The sequence below is a fragment of the Rhynchophorus ferrugineus genome, unplaced genomic scaffold (genome assembly GCF_030347505.1).
Source record: "Rhynchophorus ferrugineus isolate W39M unplaced genomic scaffold, kcgeb_rfMv2 rfM1, whole genome shotgun sequence".
NCBI lineage: Eukaryota > Metazoa > Arthropoda > Insecta > Coleoptera > Curculionidae > Rhynchophorus > Rhynchophorus ferrugineus.
Genome location: NW_027472580.1, coordinates 42,276,921 through 42,301,207, shown reverse-complemented (window position 1 = coordinate 42,301,207; position 24,287 = coordinate 42,276,921). Strand labels below are relative to the sequence as shown.

General features: G+C 29.4%; 1 protein-coding gene across 2 annotated transcripts in view; it reads right to left on the bottom strand.

The window, feature by feature from the left end:
* Positions 1-24,287, bottom strand: part of LOC143197565 (putative inorganic phosphate cotransporter) — a 61,044-nt gene that overhangs the window by 17,050 nt on the left and 19,707 nt on the right. Inside the window, exon 1 of one of the 2 annotated variants that reach the window (XM_076406112.1) lies at positions 4,261-4,575. The exons of the other annotated variant lie outside the window; for it this stretch is intronic. Coding sequence (XP_076262227.1) covers positions 4,261-4,339 — 79 coding nt within the window. The 5' untranslated portion in view covers positions 4,340-4,575. Of the gene's footprint in view, positions 1-4,260; positions 4,576-24,287 lie in introns of those variants that run through there. 2 annotated transcript variants of the gene reach the window in all.

Sequence of the window (24,287 nt, the reverse complement as noted above, 5' to 3'; positions counted from 1 at the left end):
GTTCCGAAATCGTCTTAGAAATAATGTTACTGGTTTAATTATATATTACAGTGGTTTGGCCGTGTCTGTCGAATAAAGGTAAAACAAATCCTCGTAGACTTTTTGTTGCGAAATCGTTTTGTATGGAAGACGTAGGGAACAGCTCCGAAAAAGACATGGATCAAGATCATATAAAGAGATCTGAAAAATAGAAGAGTCAGATTATCCGAGGCCAGAATAACTCTGGCCCAGGCCTAGCCTGCAGGCTGCCGGAAGGTCTGCGACATCAACAGCAGCGCTACCTATGGATTGATAATGATGGTGATTGTTGCTCTGCTATTGAACCTTGTATTTCTAAAATATTCATCCGAACACTAATTTTATAATAAACATCACCAAACAAGTGACATGTAAACTCACAAGAGCCTTGATGAATTGCTCTTTTACCATACAGAGTATTTTAGAGTATTTGTTAATACAAAATAAACTTGCTATTTTACGTGGCGGTAAAGTTAGGCGCCTCATTGAGTGTTAAGCCTTTTATTGTAAGAATTATCATTAAGAATATATCTTCTATATGGTGACTTAATTTGACATGACGGATTTAGGTTAATTAACGATAATGCTCGTGCAGATAATGCAAAAATATTGATCGAGTATTTATAGAAAGTCAAGATTGCGTCGATGAACTGTTGAGCTTTCTCTGTACAAACCTTACAGTATAAAACCCAACAGTGACAGAATGTCCAACCCGTAACCTAATATTAACGTTATAAAATGGCACTCAAGTATTTTGTAATGAGTGCAAATTATAATGAAATCGTAATAAAAATACACTTAATACTAATATATCTTCCTTTTATGCCAAAAATAGTATTAAATTATTAGTTCTGCTTTTTTTCTCATTAAGCGTTACAATATAAATTCACTACGTTCGGATCCACCAACCATATGCATATTTAGTTTTATTTAATGGAAATAAATACTACTGTACACTTTTATAAATTCAGAATAAAAGAAAGTATTGACAATTTTAAAATAAAAACAAATATAAATAATGTGCAGTATCTTGTCCTGCACTCTTTCATAACATTACATAATTATTAATTGATATTAAATTTATTTCGTACATATTTGGGTTTAAACAAACCTGTTTTAATTACCAACTAATTAGCATAACTATTTAAAATGGAACATTCTGTTATTAATTGTTCGATACGAGTATAAATGTAAATTGATTGCCTGTCAATAGCGCTAACTGTACATGTCATATTATTTAGTAATATTTAAAAGTGAATATTTTATACCTTTCTATACTTTAATATATTTCAATATATGGATTTTACCCAACCTGTTTCGAAACATTTTGTTTTATTTTCCATCATCAAAAGGACATTTGTGTGATAGGAAACACAACAAATGAAACATCGGATAAATTTAATTATAAAGTCAATTACACTATTCAACCATTAGAAACGTAACGCTTCTGACTAAGCCATTATCCCTAAATAGACATTTAATTTATTCTTTTTAAAACCATAGCAAGTTAATTTCAAGAATATTAATAATTTCTAGAATGACATTAATCAATAACAGAAACCATTTTTGTGTATAAATTTATACATCGGAAAAATATTTTATATTGTGTTCAAAATAACTTAACATTCGATTCTTCAATTCACAAATAATCTGATTTCGAAAGACATGGGTTAAGACAAGTGACCTGGTGCTAAATTTGGCTTGTAAGGCGTATGTAAGAATAATATTCTGAAGTTGAATTCCATAATTTTGCTCACTGAATCTAGTAGAAGACGATGTTTTTCTTTTTGGTGAATTTTTTCTCATTTAAAGATTTATTTTAAAATGTAACAAAGACGTAAGATATACAAAAGGAAGGAAAATTAATGAATCTACTATGTTTCTGAAAATGATATTTTGAAACGTTATAACATCGCGTTTTAATTGTTGTCGGTAAAAATCAAGAGTCTTCGGTAACTTATTGTGACTGACGATAGAAAGGGGATGTACTGCGATAATATCAAGCGTAAAAAGTCACGAGTTAGCCCAGGAGAGACATCCACGTTGACAGTAAAACAGAATATTCTTGGTTATAATGTTTTGCTGAGCATATGAAACAGTGCAAGCGAAACTGATTTAAACCATCACAGCAGATGTCTACCGACGTAATTTGAAAAAATCACAGACCTGCAAGAGCGAATAATAGAGTGACAAGCTAACAGGTTTGACCAGATGTGGTAAGTGTTTCTAAGGATATACTATTGCCGTTCAAATGAGTAGTTACTACTATACCCAGCGTATTCAGCATAAGATTCATACAACACGGCTTGCCTGGCACACAACTGAAAAAGTGCAGAAAATGATATGAAGCCACATCAACATGAATGATGGGAAAATTATTGACAACATAGGATCAGATGTGTAATGAATTTCATCGAATCATACAAACAATTTTTTTTTCTGAATAACTAATTTTGATGCTACGATATTCATTTCATTGAATTCTCAAAATACTTATTGATCCCGTACTAGCAGCACAAGTGCCTATAATGAGTTTACGTATATAATAACATTAATTAGCTTTGTTATAATGTTATCAGTTAGTGTAGTTATAGATGATAACGTACATTCTCAAGAAATGGAAGCTTTCAGTGTCCTTAACTTTATTTGAAAAGATTGGTGGGGTAATTATACTACAAATATTTGAATACGCACCCTAAGTTTGTTTTTGAAAGGGGACAGTAATTACATAATAACAGTAAGAACTGGTGATATATATTAGATAGTAAACGTTAGACAGATACGGCAGTTGTTTCTTGTTATTTAGCATCATAACTTTTAGTTAAATAAAATTTAATTACAGATAATTAGTAAGGAGAATATTACTATTAAAATATTTGTACCCATATTAATTGTAAACATCGTTAATTCATGATTAACTATTACTTATTAAAGATATTTCACAGTTTTTATTAAATTGTTTTAATTAATTTTACAATCTTTAATAATATTATATAATAATATGTTGTTATTATTTTTGTTATAAAAAATTGTATTCAAATATACGCAGAAGATAAATAAAATAGAGAATGCGTTGTTTTTAAATGTAAATTCAGGTTCGCATTTGTGTAACTGGTCCTTCTTAAGAAACGTGTGTATTTTTAAAATCATAACATTTAATGTATCACTATGCTTCACCAATATAAAGTCCATATAAATATATAATTATTATGTAAACATAAAATTACTACATCCAGATAAAACAAAATATGTTCTGAGACCAAAGTCTTGAAATATTATGAATATTTTTTGACCTGATTTTGTTTCTATATACAGAGAAATCGTTATAAAACTGTTGATATAATTGTCAACCGATACAATATTTACATTATCAATTATATTATCAGTTCTTTGCACATCTTCACTACTTATTATAATAATATTTTGGATATTTATTATGTATGTTACATTATGTCTATCATAGTACAATAAGAGAAAGAATAGTTACAATTTTGTTCAGATATTAATTAAATTGTATAATATTTTATGCAGTTTTTTGAAATATTAATTATTTACTAATTGATTTTTAAAGGTAATTATTTTATTTCATAATATATTTTATGAGTATAGTTTATTTGTTTTTCTTGGCTTTTGATTCCTGTTACAATATTTTTATTAACGTAGTATTGAATTTCAACAGTATAGTAACAAAACTTAAGAAGTCAAATTTTTACATTATAGCAGCGTGTTTACGTTTTTGTCACTTTATTGAGTAAACATGTTAAAGTATTAGCAAATAGAAGAAGTTTTAATGCATATAATATATATGCAACCAATTTAATAAAACAACTATTGAATTGTTTTGAACAATACATTTTGGATTTCAATTATTATTTTTGGAAGTAAAAAGAAAATGCTTAATATTAATGAAAAGATTTATGACTACTACAGATTATTGTATTATAGGAGACGTTACCGATTATTCTTGAAAAGATTCTTAGAAAAGTCTAAATTGAAAATTATATCCAATACATTATTTACCGTTCATCAGATATTGATCTTTCCATTGATTTTGTATAAAAATAGCGATAATTTATACAACGTCTTAGTATAAAATTTAAAGGTATTAGGCATAATCAAGCCTTCTTTTTACATTTCTTATTTATTATTAGTTTAAGTTGACATATATTTAATTACCTTATATTTTAATAACCACCTTTAATAGAAGGATTTAAAAAACATTTTTTAAGACTCAGCACTTACCTTTTTGTATATTTTTTTCAGTATCATTGAATCCACTCTTCTTTTCTGCTTCAGCAATGTCAAACGATTCCTTTGTCATTGTTATTACTGTTTAACAGAATACACCAAACCGTAAAACCGAAAAAAAAATGAAGAGCGAAATTTTTCTCGATGATTTAAACTTCCCGTTCGGTAGCGATATTTTTTCAATCTAATCGACAAGCGCGATGGGACAGTTTGAATGCCGCGAACGTTGTCGTTCAAATGGTTGGTACTAAAACCGAACCAGAAAAATGATTATACTTTTCTCAATGACATTCGAAGAAATTTTAACACTGGACAGACCTCGTTCCAATCTTATATACTGTTTGCCGGGTTCAAATCGAAAATGTTGTTGTTTACGTTTGAAAATTATCGGTCATTAGTTAAGAGTATGAATTAAGAGTTGATAAAGTTTATGATGGTCCAAGAGGTTGGAACCTCTCTGATACTGAAGGTCCGGTTTTTTTTCTTTACATGGCTTTTTTTTTATATAAATATGTCTATTGATAAAAATGTTTATGAAAGCGTTTCGTTTATATTTTAGGAACTGTTTGATAATTGTCCGTTTCGAAGAAGGAATTTATATTTCATAGGAAATATAATATTGGGTACAAACAAGTGAAAATATTATTGCAAAACAAACACTATTTACAGTCAGATAAAATTAGATAAAATATATTGAGTGAAATGTCTTTTTATTAACTTGAATAATTTCAGCCTTTATTATTCATTCATATATCTATAATTTCATGTTGGTTAACATTGCTTGATGAAAGAAAATTTTTGAGACTGATTTGACTGTCAAATGGAAGAAAGCTGTCTAGTAAACAGGTTTTCCTAGTTGATTTTTGAATATTTCATATAATAAATTAATTTAAATGTTTATATAATAAAAGCGACTATCGAAAAAATATATAAAACGCTAACCTATTAACATGTTTAGCTTAGTGGCTGGAGCTTTGTAAAATTTTTGAGAAATTGTAGACCTTATTATGATAGCTAACTACACTAAATGAACCTAAACAGGCAGTGTCTATCACAAGGAAGTGTTTTAGGACCAATTATTTACCTACTCTAAACATGTGATGTATCACAAATTGAAAATAGCACATCGGCTACATTAGCTGATCATATTTCGATTCTTGCTGTAGGAGGCAATAACGAAGAAGCCACACAAAAATTACAACAGGTAAGTGACAATATAAATAATTGGGCCCAAACCTGTAAAATAAAAATTAACGAAAGTATATCTATGCATTTACAGTTCACGCATAATCAGACCGCAGAAGCATCAATAATAATAAATAATACTTGCTAATAATTATTCTTTCATATAGCAACAACGCGGAATTAATCTTGATAAACATTTCACTGGGAACAACATTTAAAAAAGGAAAGGAAAGAATTGAGTTAAAATATAGGAAAATGTATTGGTGAATTGGAAGAAAAGCACAATTATCAGTAAATAATAAATTGTTATTATGCAAGCAAGTATTGATACCTTTATGAACATACGGAATTCAATTATGGGGATGTTCCGCGAAAATAAAGTCCTGAGGTGCACCCAGATACTATAGGACTGATTACTGACTGTCACCCAGGAAATCAAGAAAATCGCAAAAGAAAAAACATGAGAAGATACTCAGTTCTCATGTCAAAAGCCGGTCGTTATATAAAATGATAATTACCCTGAGCAGCGAACTGTCACTTAACTTTTGGAAAAATGAGCAACTCATGAATACTTTTAAAATATTTATTTTTGCGGTATACAATTCAGGAGCCACGACTGATATTGGAAAAGTTGGTCGAAGAATGATATTAGAGTTTGATCAAATTTTACAAGCAATGGAGAATAATTTTAATAGTTTGGTATTTAAGTATTGTGTAAACTATAAGATCTAATATATAAGAAGTAAATCATACTACCACGTATTAAATAAGACCAATAACAAAAACAATAAGTTATTTATAAATATAGTATAAATGTTATAGGTTAATACATCTCATTAAACATTTTTTAACAAAATTAAATCAATAGAATAAAAAAGATCAATTAATGAGTTTGATAAAATTTTACAAGCAATGGAGAATAATTTTAATAGTTTGGTATTTAAGTATTGTGTAAACTATAAGATCTAATATATAAGAAGTAAATCATACTACCACGTATTAAATAAGACCATTAACAAAAACAATAAATTATTTATAAATATAGTATAAATGTTATAGGTTAATACATCTCATTAAACATTTTTTAACAAAATTAAATCAATAGAATAAAAAAGGTCAATTAATGAGTTTGATAAAACTTTATAAGCAATGGAGAATAATTTTAATAGTTTGGTATTTAAGTATTGTGTAAACTATAAGATCTAATCTATAAGAAGTAAATCATACTACCACGTATTAAATTATTGCATCAAATCAGATAAAACTAGTTTAAAATAATATATTCCAAATAATGTTTATAGCATCTTTATATTTTAAAATTTTAAAATCTTCATTAGAAGGAATTGATTGGAATGTAGTCTGCAAAAACATTTTCATGACAATAATACATTCCAACTAATATTATATAATATTTCTTAACTAATTCACAGAATTTGTAGAATTTGTAGAATTATACAGTTTTTTCATACCCATTTAATAGAGACCTGTATATTCGTTCTTTTCTATCCATCTTTTGAATTAATGTATTACTCATACAGAATAGTAGATGCCAAATGTTAATATTAAAAATACACAATGATTTTGGGACAAGTAGACATAACTAATTAAAATTGTTTTATTTCACTCTATGGTTAGGAAGCACCAAAATTAATCACTAATTGATTATGTAGTTGGTCTCGGCTGGCTCTATTTACTGATTGTCTAATTTGCCTTAAAGCTGATTGTATATTGAGTAAGGATCATGCAGATAGATTTTTTATTATATCTAAAATTTGGTTAGTTGCTTTTGAAAGTAATTGGTATGGTTATGGTACGGGCTCCGAATTTTTTTTTTTAATTTTTCTATTGCACTACTTTCCAACAAAGCAACATTATCATCACTGTTATAAAATTAAAAGTAAAATCCAAGGTAATTTTTTATAGAAAAAAATCGTTATTAGCAGCTTTTGTGTATTACAATTTCGATATAGTATTTAGTTCATGCCGAATTTAACTTCCTGATTCCCAAGGACGTTGATTGAAATATATGTAACAATTTTATATATTGCTTTGTTGGTGATTCCTGACTAACATACGCAATAGAATATAAACGCAACATTGAATGTTTTAACATCGATAGTAAAATGTATAATTATATTCAATTGTAGTATTCGAATGCTCGATGGACTTAGAAACATTCAGCATTTTAAATTGATTTATTTTTACAATGTTACTAAAATAATAATGCACCGGTAAAGTTGCATCCCTTTTTATGGATGAAAAACTCTATCCACTATCCTAAAATACAGGTACAGTGGGTCTAATTGTGACCGTCGATACTAGGTAGATCAGGGTAAGAAATGAAATTCATTTGTAAGAGCTAAAAAGAGAACATAAGTCGATAGAAAAAATCGTTGTGTCCATTACCTATGTTTAAGATGGATATATAAAGCGGAATTAAACAAATATTTTGACAAATAATACATAAACACGCAAAAGTATAACAAGCATTATTTTAATTCTTGTAGTTTCATTTAAGAAATGGACCACAATAAACTTCATCTTGGAAAAAAAAATTGTCGGCGTCGAAGTTATAATGTTGCTTTGTCCAGTAAATGGCCATTTCTGTTAAAAGTTTCTGTTCAATTTGTTCAACATTTAGCTTACACTATTTTACAGCCACCATGCAGGATAGTATTTTTGCGTAAATCTATTGTTTTACCATCACTTTTTTCCTTAATCTGATATTACATAATCGTAACTCGATTTTCGTAAAATATAAACTTTTCGATATCTAACACAACTATCCACTCAATATTTTATTGTTGTCGTCCCATAATAAAAAGGCACGTGGTGTTCATAGATTAAACAATGTTGGGTTGAGCTTTAAATATCGCATTTTGAAAATTGTGAGGTTGCCAGGACTCAACGTGTCACTAAGATGGTAGTCGATCTATAAGTGAAGTAATTGTAAATTTAGAAGTAGTCGTAGTTATTAATAATTAATAATACATCTACAATTTTGTTTTAGCAATTTTACTTTAATTTGAATAGAGTTATATATCAAATCATTGCAAGTAAATTTCTTTCTAACAGGTCAAAGTAAAAGTCCGGTCTGACACATAGATGGGGCTATTAGAATTAAATCCATATGTTTTTTAGTTAACCCCAACCCTTAAAAGATGCGTGTATAAATTTGACATCAGTCGGATAATTAGTTTGTGAATTATAGCATTTTGAGTAAAATTGTTATTGTGAAAAAAAAAATGGATAAAAAGCAATTTCGCGTGTTGATAAAATACTGCTTTTTGAAGGGAAAATCAAGGATTGTTATGCTAACTTTAGACGTGGTGAAATGAGCACCGAAGACGATGAACGCTGTGGACGCCCAAAAGAGGTTTTTACCGACGAATATTTTTAAAAAATCCACAAAATGATTTTGAATAGCCGTAAATTGAAATTGAATGAAATAGCAGACACTCTAAAGATATCTACTGAACGTGTACATCATGTCATTCATGAATATTTGGGTATCAGAAAGCTCTGTGCAAAGTGGATGCTGCTCGAGTACACTTTTGACCAAAAACAATGACAAGTTGATGATTCGATGCAGTGTTTGAAGATAATCAAGCGTAATAAACCCGAGTTTTTGCGTCGACATGTGACAATGGATGAAACATGGCTTCATCATTTCACTCCGAAGGCCAATCGACAGTCATCCGAGGGGACTGCACACGATGAACCCGCTCCAAAGCGTGGGAAAACGCAATAGTCAGTTGGCAAGGTTATGGCATCTGTATTTTGGGATACGCATGGAATAATTCTCATTGACTACCTTTAACAAGAAGGGACCATCAACAGCGACTACTACATAGCATTATTGGACCGTTTGAAGGACGAAATCGCCGAAAAATGGCCGCATTTGATGAAAAGTGCTGCTTCACCAAGACAATGCACCGTGTCACAAGTCAGTGAAAACCGTATTCTCCAGATCCGGCCGCCAGGGACTATTTTCTGTTATCAGATCTCAAAAGGTCTGATGGCTGATGGATCCTATGATGATGGGCCTATTTTGAAGTAAAGGAAAAATCGTATTACAAAAATGTCACCGAAAAGTTGGAGGGTCGCTATAATCAGTGTATCACCATTGAAGGGAATTATGTTGAATACAAAAACAAATTTTGCCAAAAATTGTGTTTTACTATGGTAGGCCGAGGACTTTTCAATTGACCTCTTAAGTAACAAAACTAACTGAATATAGGAGATCGGTTACATTATGAATTCTATTATACAACAAGTTATTGGAAATAAAGGTCCTGTTTTTCAAACCTTAACATTAAATAAACTAAGAGATCGAAATTGGATTTAATATACATTTATTGGTTTTAACATTAACGCCCACATACATCAAAAATAATATAGGGCCAAAGAACCTCTGATGCTATTCTTGAAGGAAAACTGTTAGTTTTATGGTGCCTTAATTAACCATTTAGCCGATCAAAAGTCATGGCCATTAGTCTCGGCCATTATGCTTATTTTATTGTGTATTACTTATTATCATTTATGGAGATCCTGAAAGTGTTTGATATTCAAATCAGAAAACAGAATTATTAAATGCTAATACAATTTTGACGAGTGCATTATGCATATTATGCATACGTAGCGTACATAAATAATATAAAAATTTACTATATAAAACAAAAACTATTAATTTCTTTAAAAAACTATTTTATTTAATGGAAAGAAGAGGCAACTTGATCGACGACACAAAGCGACACTGATAGTAAAAATCATCTCGATGTCTAATTTTAAATATCTCACTCATAATACCATTCAACAAAACAGATGAGATCACAGTCTGGTCCGTAGTCAGTAAAGTACTGGTCCAATAATGTAATATGTATACACCCATTTTTTTTTTTGATAAATTTTAAAGTCTCCTTTTTATCAACGAGTGTTTATGTGGACTAGACCCACTATTTAAGGTTGACATTGTAGCAACTTAGATGCTATCCCAGAAGACATCCGGTCTTACCCTGCCTGGTTACTGTCTTGAATGGGATGGTTATTCCATGTCGGATTTTCTACTGTTGCCGATAAAGATATTTACAATTACAATCACCAACGTAAATTACGTCCATGCCCCAGAAGGATTCGATCCCGCAACTGTCGCAGTACAGTACAATAACAGTAGGAGAACCGTCCTATCGCCTCAACCACTGCACCAGCAACCCGGCATATCTAGTAACTAAATAATTCTAAATGGAAAATGGAAAAGTATTACATGAGGTAAACGTGTGAAAAGTGCCAGAGCTATCAAAAATTTAACAATTGTTTATACTGATACTTTACGAATAATTAAAATGCATGCATAGGTGTTATTTTTATTATTTATTGCATATTAATATAAAATTAATGCTTATTGTCACTATTTAATTTATACAGAATTGTGAGAAAATATTATGGTTTATATAAAATATGACCAACATATTTTAATATGATTAAGATTAGCTTTGGGAACTATCGACTGTTTAGTAATTGACTACTTTTTGCTATAGACTGTTTCAGTGGCTATTTTCGTTCCGACTGATTTTATTACTTTTTACTAGTGACTGTTTCAGTCGACTGCTTTCAGATGCTAGTTTTCGGTCCGACTGATTTTATTACAATTTACTATCGACTGTTTCCGTCGTACTTTTAGTTACTATTTTTGGTTCTACTAGTTTCATTCGACTGGTTTTTAACATTCTGGCTGTAAAAAAATTTGCAAGCTTACATAGATTTCTATGTAATAAATATGAGTTTATGTTCTTTTTGTAGTTCTCTTGTAAATAACAATATATTGTACATTAATATAGCAGCATTTTAAAACGCTATTCTTAAAGATTATTTATGTTTTAGGGTAAGTGATGTGGCTCGGTGAATGGAGGTAAAACGAAATGAAACAGTGGTGTTTACATTATGTGACCGTTATTTATTGGCTATATAAAAAAAATGTAAAAAAATACAAATGATAAAACGGATGGCAGCGGAGTTACCTGTAGACGAGGCTTGGGCAGTCGATGGTGGTACGTCTAAACCAAACGATGGTTGAGCACTGAATGAATCGCAATACCCTTCAATAACATCCCAGATAAACGTCTCGGGGTTGCCGCCAGCTAATCGTTATCGGGTTCTAGTTGGCACTGCTGGCACCCCGCCGGTGTTCAACATCTAGGATTATATTTCTGGGTATTTTGTAGACCGTTATTCCACGATGTAAAATTCGACATGCCTCAAGGTCGCTACAATGTAATAGGGCAAAAAGATTAAAATTGTGAATAATGAATAATAAAATACTTTTTGCTGTTTTTTGGCATTAATAGGTAATTTAATTTTTATCGACTTTTTCGTTTATATCTAACTCTCTCGATTTTTGTACAAGTCTTCTAATTGTGAAAACTTCCTTCCTAAAATCTTGAAAACTAAATTTATATTCGAAATATTTCAGAATGCCATTTCTTTGATTCGAAACAATTTGAAGAAGTTTTTAGCAGGTGTTAAATTTCGTAAAAAAGTATTAACGATAAACGGGGGATAAACTATATTCAATATTTATACTAAATATTTCTAACAAATACATTTCCTTATAGGAAAATTCTTTAGCATTCAACAATTTATTTTCTTGGCTATTAAAAAATACATGAAAATAACGATGGTCGCAACACTTTTTGGTTAAGATTTATTTCATCAGCAGGTAAGACAGATCATTTCTTTATAATCTATTTTTATTATTTTATAACTTTTCATTAGAATGATGCATTAAGCGAAACATTCTACGGTTCGAGAATATTTTGAAAGAAAATTCTCAACCTGCTCTCTGTAATTCAATAAAACCTAATCAATATTTTTAAATCCTCGATTTAAAAAGCAAGATTTGGTATTACAAATAATGCTGAGGCGATAAGACAAATTATTACACTTCAAAACACAATTACTAACGAAGAATGTAGTACATCTGAAGATATTTTGATAAAAAATTAGCTAGAATGTAGGAAATAATTAAACCACGTACTACAACAACTGAAAGTCTGGACAATTATTAACGATCGAAGAAATCGCCTCATGGGAGAAAAGCTGAACATGATTATATTTTAATTTATATTGAATTTGAATTGAATCTTTTATTTTATTTAAAGAGACTGTTAGTTTTTGTGCGATCATTTTTAGGTTTTGATTGGTATTTGTGTTTATTATATATCTTTAGAATTCAGGTTTTAAGTTTTATAGTATTATCTATATTTGTTATAGTACGTTATTTAATAATAGCAATTAACATATTATTAAAATACGATAAAATATATTGGTGTCGTTATTCCATTCCTTTTTTTCAAGTCAACAGAACATTCAAATATAAAAATAATTATATTTCATTTAAAATTAAATTATTCATTGCAACGTAGTAGTATTCAGCAATTGACACGACAGCAACGACAAAATGTGTACATCTCCGTCTCATTTACAGTACGGTTGGAAAAAATAAGCACATTTAAAATAAACTAATCTAAGCAATTATCTTTGTCCTTTCCTCTCACAACTTATACAGGAAGGAATTCCTACATCTTCGACTTCGACTACTTTCAGTCGATAGTTCCCAATGCTAATTAAGATGTATGCTGTCTCCAATTAAAATCAGTTCCACGCCATTTGAATAAACGCAAACTGCGTTTAAAGAATAGCAATTATATAAATTATATCCATACAATCTTATTTGACATTATACATTATGAATACAGCTCCGCTTCTTGTCAAGTTCTTTAACTCGCATTATTCCATAACTATCATATTCATATCAAAAATTCGTTCCATCTGGCTATTGTTATAGAATTTAAATGATTTGTATTCAAATATAATTACTAACAAACTGGCGAAATAAATTTGAAAACAAATAAACCACTTGGCTATTATTTGCAATCTTACTTTTTTGCGGTTCTATTATCTATCCAGGTGAATATAACTATGTTTGCTATTAAATATCAGTAAATTATGGTGAGTCATTTTCAACATTTTGCTTAAATGATATATTTCCCAACCAAGATTGTTATTTATATTATCTTAATAAATTAATTAATAAATTAGTTAATTCAAAGTAGTATGATAGAACAATTTTAAACCTATTATTTCTTTTTCAAATTACACACTACATTATTTTCAGGAATTTTATTTAATAATTAATATATTTTTAATAATAAAACTAATAACAAAATAATAACTTTTATCAAATGTATGTTTTGCTTCTCGATTCGTATGCCCGTCAAAGAAATATATTTGATCAATTACTATATGGTGATGAATTTAAGAATCAGTTTGATCTGGTTTATCTCCTTTCTATTGCGACATTGACATGATATTGTGGTTGTTCACCTTTTCCATTCAAGTATAAAATTGACGATTACTTTCTAAATATATTCACCTGCTTTTTCGTGTTATATATTCGATCTATTCAAAACATCAATTGAACATTTGACCTTGTATGTGGGGCTGTTTTATACATCTCGGTTAACCTTTTGCTATTAGGCGCGTTCTTGGTCTCATATTAAAACTAGTTTTGATATAACAGGTTAATTGAAAAGTTCGCCGCCTGACGCATATATGGCGCTACTAGAATTAAATCCATATGCTTTTTAGCCCTAAGCCTCAAAATATGCCTGTATAAATTTGACAGCTGTCGAATCATTAGTTTGTGAATTATAGCATTTTGAGTGAAGCAACTTATTATTGTGAAAAAAATGGATAAAAAGGAATTCCGCGTGTTGATAAAATATTGCTTTTTGAAGGAACAAAAACTTGCTTCAGGAAAATCAACCATCAAGGATTGGTATGCTAAGTTTAGACCTGTTGAAATGAGCAGCGAAGACAGTGAACGCAGTGGACGCCCAAAAGAGGTTGTTATCGACGAAAACATTTAAAAAATCCACAACATGATTTTAAACGACCGTAAATTGAAATTGAATGAAATAGAAGACACTCTAATGATATCAACTGAATGTGTACATCATATCATTCATTAATATTTGGGTATGAGAAAGCTCTGTGCAAAGTGCGAGCTCACTTTTGACCAAAAACAATGACGAGTTGATGATTCGCAGCAGTGTTTGAAGATGATCAAGCAAAATAAACCCGAGTTTTTACGTCGATATGTGACAATGGATGAAACATGGCTCCATCATTTCACTACGAAGTCCAATCGACAGTCATCCTAGTGGACTGCACACGATGAACCCGCTTTAAAGCGTGGGAAAACGCAACAGTCGGCTGGCAAGGTTATGGCGTCTGTATTTTGGGATGCGCATGGACTAATTTTCATTGACTACCTTGAAAAAGGAAGGACCATCAACAGCGAATATTACATAGCGCTATTGGACCGTTTGAAGCACGAAATCGTGGAAAAACAGCCGCATTTGAAGAAATGCTGCTTCCTGCACTCCTGCAAGACAATGCACCATGTCACAAGTCACTGAAAACGATGGCAAAAATCTATGAATTGGCCTTCGAATTGCTTCCTCAATGGGGTTTTGAGGAGGTCATAAGTACAATTTGGTAGATTTCGGGTAAAATATGTGTCACAAAAACTTTAGGTAGAAGTATGCAGTTGAGAGTGTAGGCCACTGACCGATCCAACGCGGATTGCAGTAACTCTTGGAATTGGGAATCCTCAAAGTTTAGAAAACCATTCTAACCAGGAAAATTTGGGTAAAAACTCTGCAATTCATAACAGCACCAAATAAACTGACAGCTGTCGGACAAAGGTACGCCAGTACTCATAAATAATTTTACTACAGCCGAAAGTGCCCTAGCCCAACCACATACATCCATTTAATCGCTTGTTCAGGACGGTATGTCGAAAAAAAACGGTGTATTTATTTCAGCCGTGAGATATGATGAGTGACGTATATTAATCGGCTTTATTTTCTGTATAGTGGCTTCCTTCACGCTAAAATGAAATATGAAAATTATTATATATATTTGAAGTAAATTAATAATGTTTGGTTTAAACCTTTGGAGTAATCTATAAAACAAAATGCAGTTAACGTCTTTTTGTACGTATTGAATCATATTGCATTAATGCTTTGGAATAATTGTTATACTATGTTATACCGTGATGAATTGAAATAGATATAGCTTGTTAACTGTACATTTAAAAAAACCTGCTATATGTTTTTGTGCATACATATAAGTTTCTATTATATATTACAGCGATAAAAGATTATTTTGTGGTAATTTTATTTATGTAATAGTACAAAATGCAATTCAACTATATGCACTAAAGTGTGATTACGCATCAGTAATGCCATTTGTTAGAACTAATTTATGGTAAAATTCCGTATATAACAACATAATTGTATATAAACATAATAAAGTGATGATTATATGTCAATAATATAAAAAGTTAATAAAATAAAATGGGAAATAATAAATAGAATTTCGGAGTTGGAGCAAACATTATTGATACTAGTTTTAATATTATATCAAAAACTCAGTGAAAGTCACTAATATAGTACATTTTGATTTGTTACGGTTGTATAATACTGTGATCAAGACATATACAGTCCAGAGATTTTTTATGAATTTCTACAACAGGCAATGTTCTCAACAAGGAATATTATGAGTAATTTTCTGGATACCTTACTTGACTTGGATTCTGTTATTTGTTTCATGTCTGTACGCTTGAAGTCTTTTAAATGCGGAAAATTTTGCATGTTTCTCTCCGCGACCAAATTAGAAATGAACTCGTTGAAGAAATGCTGCTTCCTGCACTCCTGCAAGACAATGCACCGTGTCACAAGTCACTGAAAACGATGGCAAAAATCTATTTAATATGCGACTATCAGTGCAAAGTTGAGGAACACATTCAGAGATGCAGGTACAACTACTCAAATACTTCTATGGCTAAATCGATGGCTCCGAAAAAAACATATATTTAAATTGTAAAAAGCGATTTAAAAATTAGGAAAGTAATATAGTACGAAGATGGAACACTAGTGGCCTATTTAGACTGGTAATAATATGATGATGATAATTTTTTGAAGATTCTTTTATAAAAAGTAGAACAACTTAATTTGCCTAAATAGCTGAAGATATAGATAAAACCTAAAAAGCTGATAATGTGTGGTGTTATGCCTGAGTTATATTCAAGGAAGATTCATTTAAAGGGGTAAAATATTTCATAAATAAAGGGTATAAATAAATTTGAAAACAGTGTTTTTCAAAAATATTACTGTTTTATAACACTATTTTACACATCTATAATATATTTATCCTCTACCTAAATTTAATTTAATTATTAAATAAATTAAAATTAATTTTTGATATTAAGTTAGAACAAATATGGATAAATTTTTGCGACATATAAGTGTCATATATAGTTTGTAGTCTTCTAATTATTATTACCATTTCTATTTACCAGTGGTATAAAATGGTAACGTATGGTCTAGAGCGTCATCTTATACGGCATGTCATAATTTCAGTTGGCAATTAACTCCGAATGGATAAGTCAATAATCTAAGAGTAACCTTTAAATCCAATTGGTAGTAAAAATTCATGAAAAGAGACTTAGTATTCACAATAAAATATCATGATCTATCGAGGTAAGGTACCCTCTCATACAGTAAAAAAAGTAAAAAGCAGTGAACTAAAGCAAAGCAATTGCTTCAACAAATTATTTCATCAAAAAGGATGAAAATAAAATATCTCTTGACAATCTTCTTTCCAATATTTCAATATCTCCAGGAATTGGACTTTCATTAAGATTGTGCAAAAGAAAAAGTTGAGTGAAACTGACCAAAACAAAACAATCATCTTGTAATTATTTATTATTTTATTAGGAAGGCACTAGCTTATTATTTATTAAAATGTTATAAATGATGGAAAAAAGAAGATATTGATTATAATGATTATAATATGTGTAAGTCTAATTAATAAACATTTGTATTGTAAAATGTTAACCACACCGTCATATTACTAATTCTCAAATTTATAAATTAATAATTCATTATGTTTTTCTTCACTTTATAATGGCAATTTTATTTTCAATAATTAATAAATATTTTGATACCCATTTGGTGTTGTCAACATGGTATAATTTTGTACTTAATTCTTAACAAGCGACCGAACCACTAAATAAATAAAATCATAAAAAAGTTATGTAATTATTTTAAGTTCAGATTATTGGTAAATTTGCCGGAACAATTCTATGAGAATATTAAACTTAAAAAATAATTCATTGACCGTTTTGAAGAGTACACGTTTTAAATTACTTTATATATTTTTTTACCATGTGGTCAGACTAATAATTTGTAAATTTATTGCGTTCAAATTAGAATATGATGACTTTTAAAATTTCAAACAAACTGCGAATTGAATTACATGAATTACTCGAAAAATTAATGAATATTTTTTTAAAAATATTAATAATATGTAATATATTTAGTTTATTATTATTTTTTTATATATATATTTTAAAGTCTCCTTTTACCAACTATGAGTTTATCTGGACTAGGCCTAAAGTTTAACGTGGGCTCCGAACCACGGTCCTCATCATTAAGCCTACCGACTGGCGAGTGACCAACTTTAGAAATCATCCCAGAAGACATCCGGTCTTACCCAGCCTGGTTACTGGCGTAAAACTGGGATCATTTTCCTTGTTGGATTTTACACTCTTGCCTAGAACATTCACAAATTTTTTAAACAATCACAAACATAAATTTACGACCATGCCTCAGCAGGATTCGAACCCGCAGCTATCACAACAGTAAGAGGACCGTCCCATCGCCTTTACTATTGCGCCACCAAGCCGGCTATTATTTTATTATTATTTCAAGCACCCATCAAGATATGGACATATTGAAACACATTCCTTAAATTACAGCTATTTATTAACAACCAAATACTGTATCTAAAAATTTCTTCTGTCCTAGAATTAACTATTGGTGCTAAAACCTCAGATACTGGGTATTCCCCTTAAAAGTTAGAATGCTGACTTTTTTCTTTTTGAAGGTTGAACGATGCTTTGACCAAACATTACTGGCAAAATAGATTATGCAATATCATCATACCAGATTTCTACGTTCAATTATTTATAGTCATTTTTAACATTACGATTTTGTTTACCTGGTTTCAATCGTGGTGGGTACAACAATTCTATGTACATTTTACTATATTCAATGCATGTAACATTATATTAGCCATTAGAGCATAGCTAATTTAAACACTTTATTTAAATGTAATACCTATATGGGAATCCTTTAGAGCAAATATTCGAATCAAATTTGAAATTGTTTGTTTAATTATAGATACTAGTGATAGTCTTAGCATCGAAATTAGACCACAATTTATTAGTTAATCATGTTTCTCTCAAATATAAGTATATATAATTTACTTTTATGTTATAAACATAAATACGGAATATTAAAGGAAGTTATACATATTTGTATATTTATTAAAACAAACAAATTAACAAACAAAATTAGACACTTTATTTTTTACAATATTGATATTATATTAAAGTAATGTATTTATAATCATTAAATTAACTATTGATTTCTCAAAACTTATGTCTATTAACAAAATTACTAAAAAAGTGATAGACGATTCGAAGGAAAAATTGACATATATCTACCATGTTTTATTGAATTAATTATTAAAAAGTGCTTATTAGCGGTTTAAAATATTTACCAAATTACTGTTAGTACTCCATGCTTATATTTGTCCCATGTGTCCTATCTAAGCAAATTATGTACTAAATTTCATTTTATGTACATATTTTCATTACTGTATTAATATAATTTTTCTTGTTTATACATATTTGTCACCTAAAATATATACTAAACAAAAACAAATTGAATTAAAAACCAGGCTAATTTGATGAAAGGATTATTTCTTTACCTATATTTTTAATGAATATTGCATCGTTCTTTATTGTTTTATTCCACTATTCAATCTTTAAAACAGAAGCTGTCATATTTTTTCCTGTCACTAAATTGATTTATTTCAGGTTATAATTTTATGTACTTTTTTTATTTTATTAACTTTCATTTGTCTTCTATGGCGTTGGTTGTTGTATTGTTGTATTGTTGTACTTTGCCTTGTGTCACATATGGCTACTAAAAACTCACCAATAAATGAGGAAATAGAATTATACAATATATTTTATAATTAATAGTATAAATGTACAGAATAATGTATTTATTATTTACAATATTTGGTTACTACTTTGATACAAAATGCATTTACTAATGAAACTTAGAATAAAATTTGCAGAAAAAATTTAATAAATTTTACAATTACCTTTAATAGAATGATATACTATGCCGCTGGAACCTTATCAGTTACTATAAGTTTTTAAGCAAGTTTAATTTTTAGCTGTTCTGAAATTGACTCTGTGATAAAATTTTTGCTAAGCCAATTAATATGTAAAATATTTAGGTTTTTCCCTTTAATACTAATCTGGTTGATTTACTGATTTTTACTGATTTCCGTTGTGTTTTTTACTGTATACATTGGCGCTCACTTTGAGCAGTTTTGGAAGCTGAACATGTTCTCTTAAAAGTGATTAAACTGCTTCAGGCATCATATAATGGTTTCATCAGTAGCATGACGGTGCGAAATGATGTCAAATTGTCAAAATGTCAAATTAATTTTAGATCTGAGCCAATGTTTGTCAAGAAAATTTCATATGATAATTCTGAGCTACACGGCTTAAGTTTTAATGAACAAAAGACCAGCCAAAAAATATATATGACAACTGGTTTAAGTATTTGGGATCAGTAATACGGGAGAAGAAAGTGTCATCAAGCTGCAAGTGCTTTTGCTTCTCGAAGATAGAGCGTGTGGAGGAGGGTAAATAGTACAATCAGCATTAAAATCTGGCTCTTTCGAATATTTTCATTGTCAAAGACATGACATGACATGATTCTGCATGACTCCGAGACCTGAACACTATTATAGTCTAATATCTGTAAACTTTTATGTTCTACATTTTTATTTTCTAAAGTGTTTTGGAAATAAATTCAATCAGATTGTCTTAGAATATATTATATTGCCAATATAGTTGGCTTATAATTAAAAACTTAAGCCTAAGTATATTTTTGACAAATATCATATTCTATTTCTCAAAAAATCTATTTTAAATTTCTCAAAATTAAAAGTCGCATTTGATATAATGTTGATTGTACTGTTTTATTTATAAAGAAAACATTGTATTTTAGAAATATTTTTTCAGGAAACGATGCCTTAATTATAAAACAAAACTATTTGTGCTGCATTTGAAGGTTTTGGGAATATCAAACTAATTTTGAATACGGGGAAACATATTCCTGGAAATTTTAAGAAGTTTATTTCTAACTTTTTTTTATTTCAACATAATTAATTACCAAAGGATTTCTTATGACTAATGGCTGTTATTATTTATTTATTTTTTTTTTTTGATAGAGATATTAATGTTTTAGTTTGGGTTTTTTGGTTCCAGTTTCCATTTGGCTTTTTTAGTATCTATCGAGTTTGCAGACAGTCCATTAGCTATAGCAGTGAAATTCGGTTACAACATATATAACATAATTAACATTTGTAGTTTTTCTGCCTTAAATATTTCATTTTTCATAACTAATAACAATTTCGCAATCGCAAAGCATTTCCTAGGATTTCGATTCTGACGTAAATTAATTTTTTCTTTCACCAAATGTTTTATGTTATACCGACACATTACCGATAAGATATATAATATTTTTGTTTCCTGTTATCTATATTCTAATTTTAGACAAAATCTGTCTAAATATAATTATTAATGTTGGTGCAATTATCATCATTATTTTCACATCGGAAATATTTAGTGATTTATCGAAATGGGACACATATTTTCTTTTGAAAATCACTTAGTAGATAATAGGTAAATGGAAATATAAATAGGTAGATATACACATAACACTATAGGCGACGTATGAATGAAAGTAATGTTTAATAATTTGACAGATTGATATTAGCTTCTTTCTTTTATTTATTATATTCTTCCTATGATTGTCAATTGTCAATTACTTTACACTTTGTTAACTTCAACATTATGTGAATAATTTTTCACAATATGACCGTGTTTGCTTTGTTTTTTGTGTCACTAATATTGAGTTTATGGGTTTGAGTTTCATATAAAATTAATGTGGTGAATATGTACTGAATGATGCTCTGGTTTTGACTTTTAAAAAATGATATTATCGGATAAAAACACAAGTCTTTCAATGCGTTACAATATGGAAATTGAGGCATTACTGAAAAGTGAAGTGAAGATCATTTGGAGTTGCTCAAGTAACGATTAAAATTTATGGCAAGCAAAGCTTTATTAACGGATACAAAAATATGTCAAAAGATGATGTTCTTTTTTGCAACCAGTAAAGTCGAAAAAAAATTAATCAACGATTTTTCACATCGGACTCTGGCTGGACATGAAAAATTAATATTCTAAAATTCAAAAAATATATATTATGACTAGTCAAAAGAGAGGTAGTGGATTAAAATAGTGTTGAATGGAATAGTCATAGGCTACGATTGAATGATACTTGTGAGCCGTGTATTATAATATAAACAGATAGAATTCGAGAAACAAAGTGCAAACATTTTTTCCTACATGGCAACGTTCATATTCTTAAAGCAAAAGTCGAAGTAAACTATAGGATCTGCTCAAGTGGGTATTCCACCACTTCCGTCATATTTGCTGGACTCTGCATCTTTTGATTACTCCTTGATATACCGACCGAATTTCATTGATTTTCTTCAGAAAACAATAAATTTTTGATCACAAAAGACACTTTTTTATGTAAAAATTATTAAGTTTTACATAAAAAAGGTGCAATAAATATTTAAAAATCCTTGAAATTTTGTATTACATCCTTGAAATATTACCAAACGTTATTAATTGACTAACGTTTTTTATATAGGAAAATTTTTGACCTTAGTTGTGATTTTTGTGCTAGCGAAACTAATAAACCGTTGATATGTTTTCAAATAATACAAGGAAGGTGAAGTAATTTTAAGAAAATTTTGTGGCAACTGACTTCATAAATATGGGAAATTGCAATTAAAAATTTGAGTACCTTGCTATATTTAGTACGAAAGTAGAATCTTCGGAGTTAAATTTGTTTGTTTGTTGGGGTATCCACATATAACTGGAGATGGGCGAGGCTGCTAGGTCAAAAATCCTGTGGTAATTACTGAATAATTGATATAACTTATGAACAATGAAGACAATAAAATTAGTTATATTTTCAACGAACTTTGGGAAGGAAATTGAAAATATATTGCCAATATAGTTGGCTTATAACTAAAAAATTAAGCCTAAGTATATTTTTGACAAATATCATTTTCAACATAAAACAAAATTAAAAGTCCCATTTGATATAATGTTGATTGTACTGTTTTATTTATAAAGAAAACATTGTATTTTAGAAATATTTTTTCAGGAAACGATGCCTTAATTATAAAACAAAACTATTTTTTGTGTGCTGTATTTGGAGGTGTTGGGAATATCAAACTAATTTTGAATATGGGGAAACATATTCTTGGAAATTTTAAGAAGTTTATTTCTAACTTTTCTTTTATTTCAACAGAATTAATTACTAAAGGATTTCTTATGACTGATGGCTGTTATTATTAGTTTTTTTTTTGGTAGAGATATTAATGAGTTAGTTTGGGTTTTTTGGTTCCAGTTTCCATTTGGGTTTTTTAGTTCTTGTGCAAAGAATTAAGTTTATTGCTTTGTTGTCTGTTGCTCATATATTAAATTCAACACAATCAAAAACATACAATCTTTATCAAAAAATTAATTAAAAAGTTCATTTTACTGTGTTACCTATACAACATTTTTCACTTACTCTATGGCAATTTAATTAAAAGCTCTGAAACGGTTTATACCATGTTAGAATTATAATGATTAAAAATAAAATATATTATAAAAGTGTCATAAAGCTCTGTCTTTAAATGCAATGCACAATTTTAGTGGCTTCACTTTATCATAATGTCACAAAAACTCGCCTTAGTTCAGTCAGACAAACGAACTAAAATTATATCAAAAACTTTTTAATTTTATTTATATATATTTTTATTTTATTTATTATTTGAAGAAATTTATTTCATTTTCTTACTGTTAATAGCTACATGTAAGTTTTATTTAAATAATTTTTTTTGTTTGTGTCGTGATATATAGGCATATAAGCATATGCGTTTAAGAAGAATATATAAGAAATATACAAATACTATTTGTTACAGCCGGCTTTGTTGGCGCCGTGGTAAAGGCAATAGGACGGTTCTCCTAATGTTGCGTTAGTCGCGGGTTCGAATCCTACTAGGACATGGTCCCAAAATCTGATAATGAGAATGATCTCAATCACGCCAGTAACCAGGTTGGGTAAGACCGGATATCTTCTGGGATTCATCTTTAAGTTGGTCACTCACCTCAGTCTGTCAGTAAGCTTAATGCTGAGGGCCGTAGTTGGGCCCCAAACTACGTTAAGGAGTAGGTCCTCTTTGGGTAAACCCTAGTTGGTAAAAGGGAAACTCTCAGATATAACAAAAACATATTGTTTATTACTAAAAGAAGAATAACTGAAAGCTAAATTTCTTGAACTACATGTGAATATAATCAATTAATTTGGTAAAATTTAATAGGTAAGACCTAAACATGTAATTAGTTGTAGTGGACAATATTTTGTCTGAATCTGCAGTGCTGGTTAACAATGGATTAAAATTTCTGCTTAGAAAATGATGACGGTTTGGTACATTGCCTCATTGATAATCCAAATATCATCTAGAATGTTCGGAATTATCTTAAAACTGTG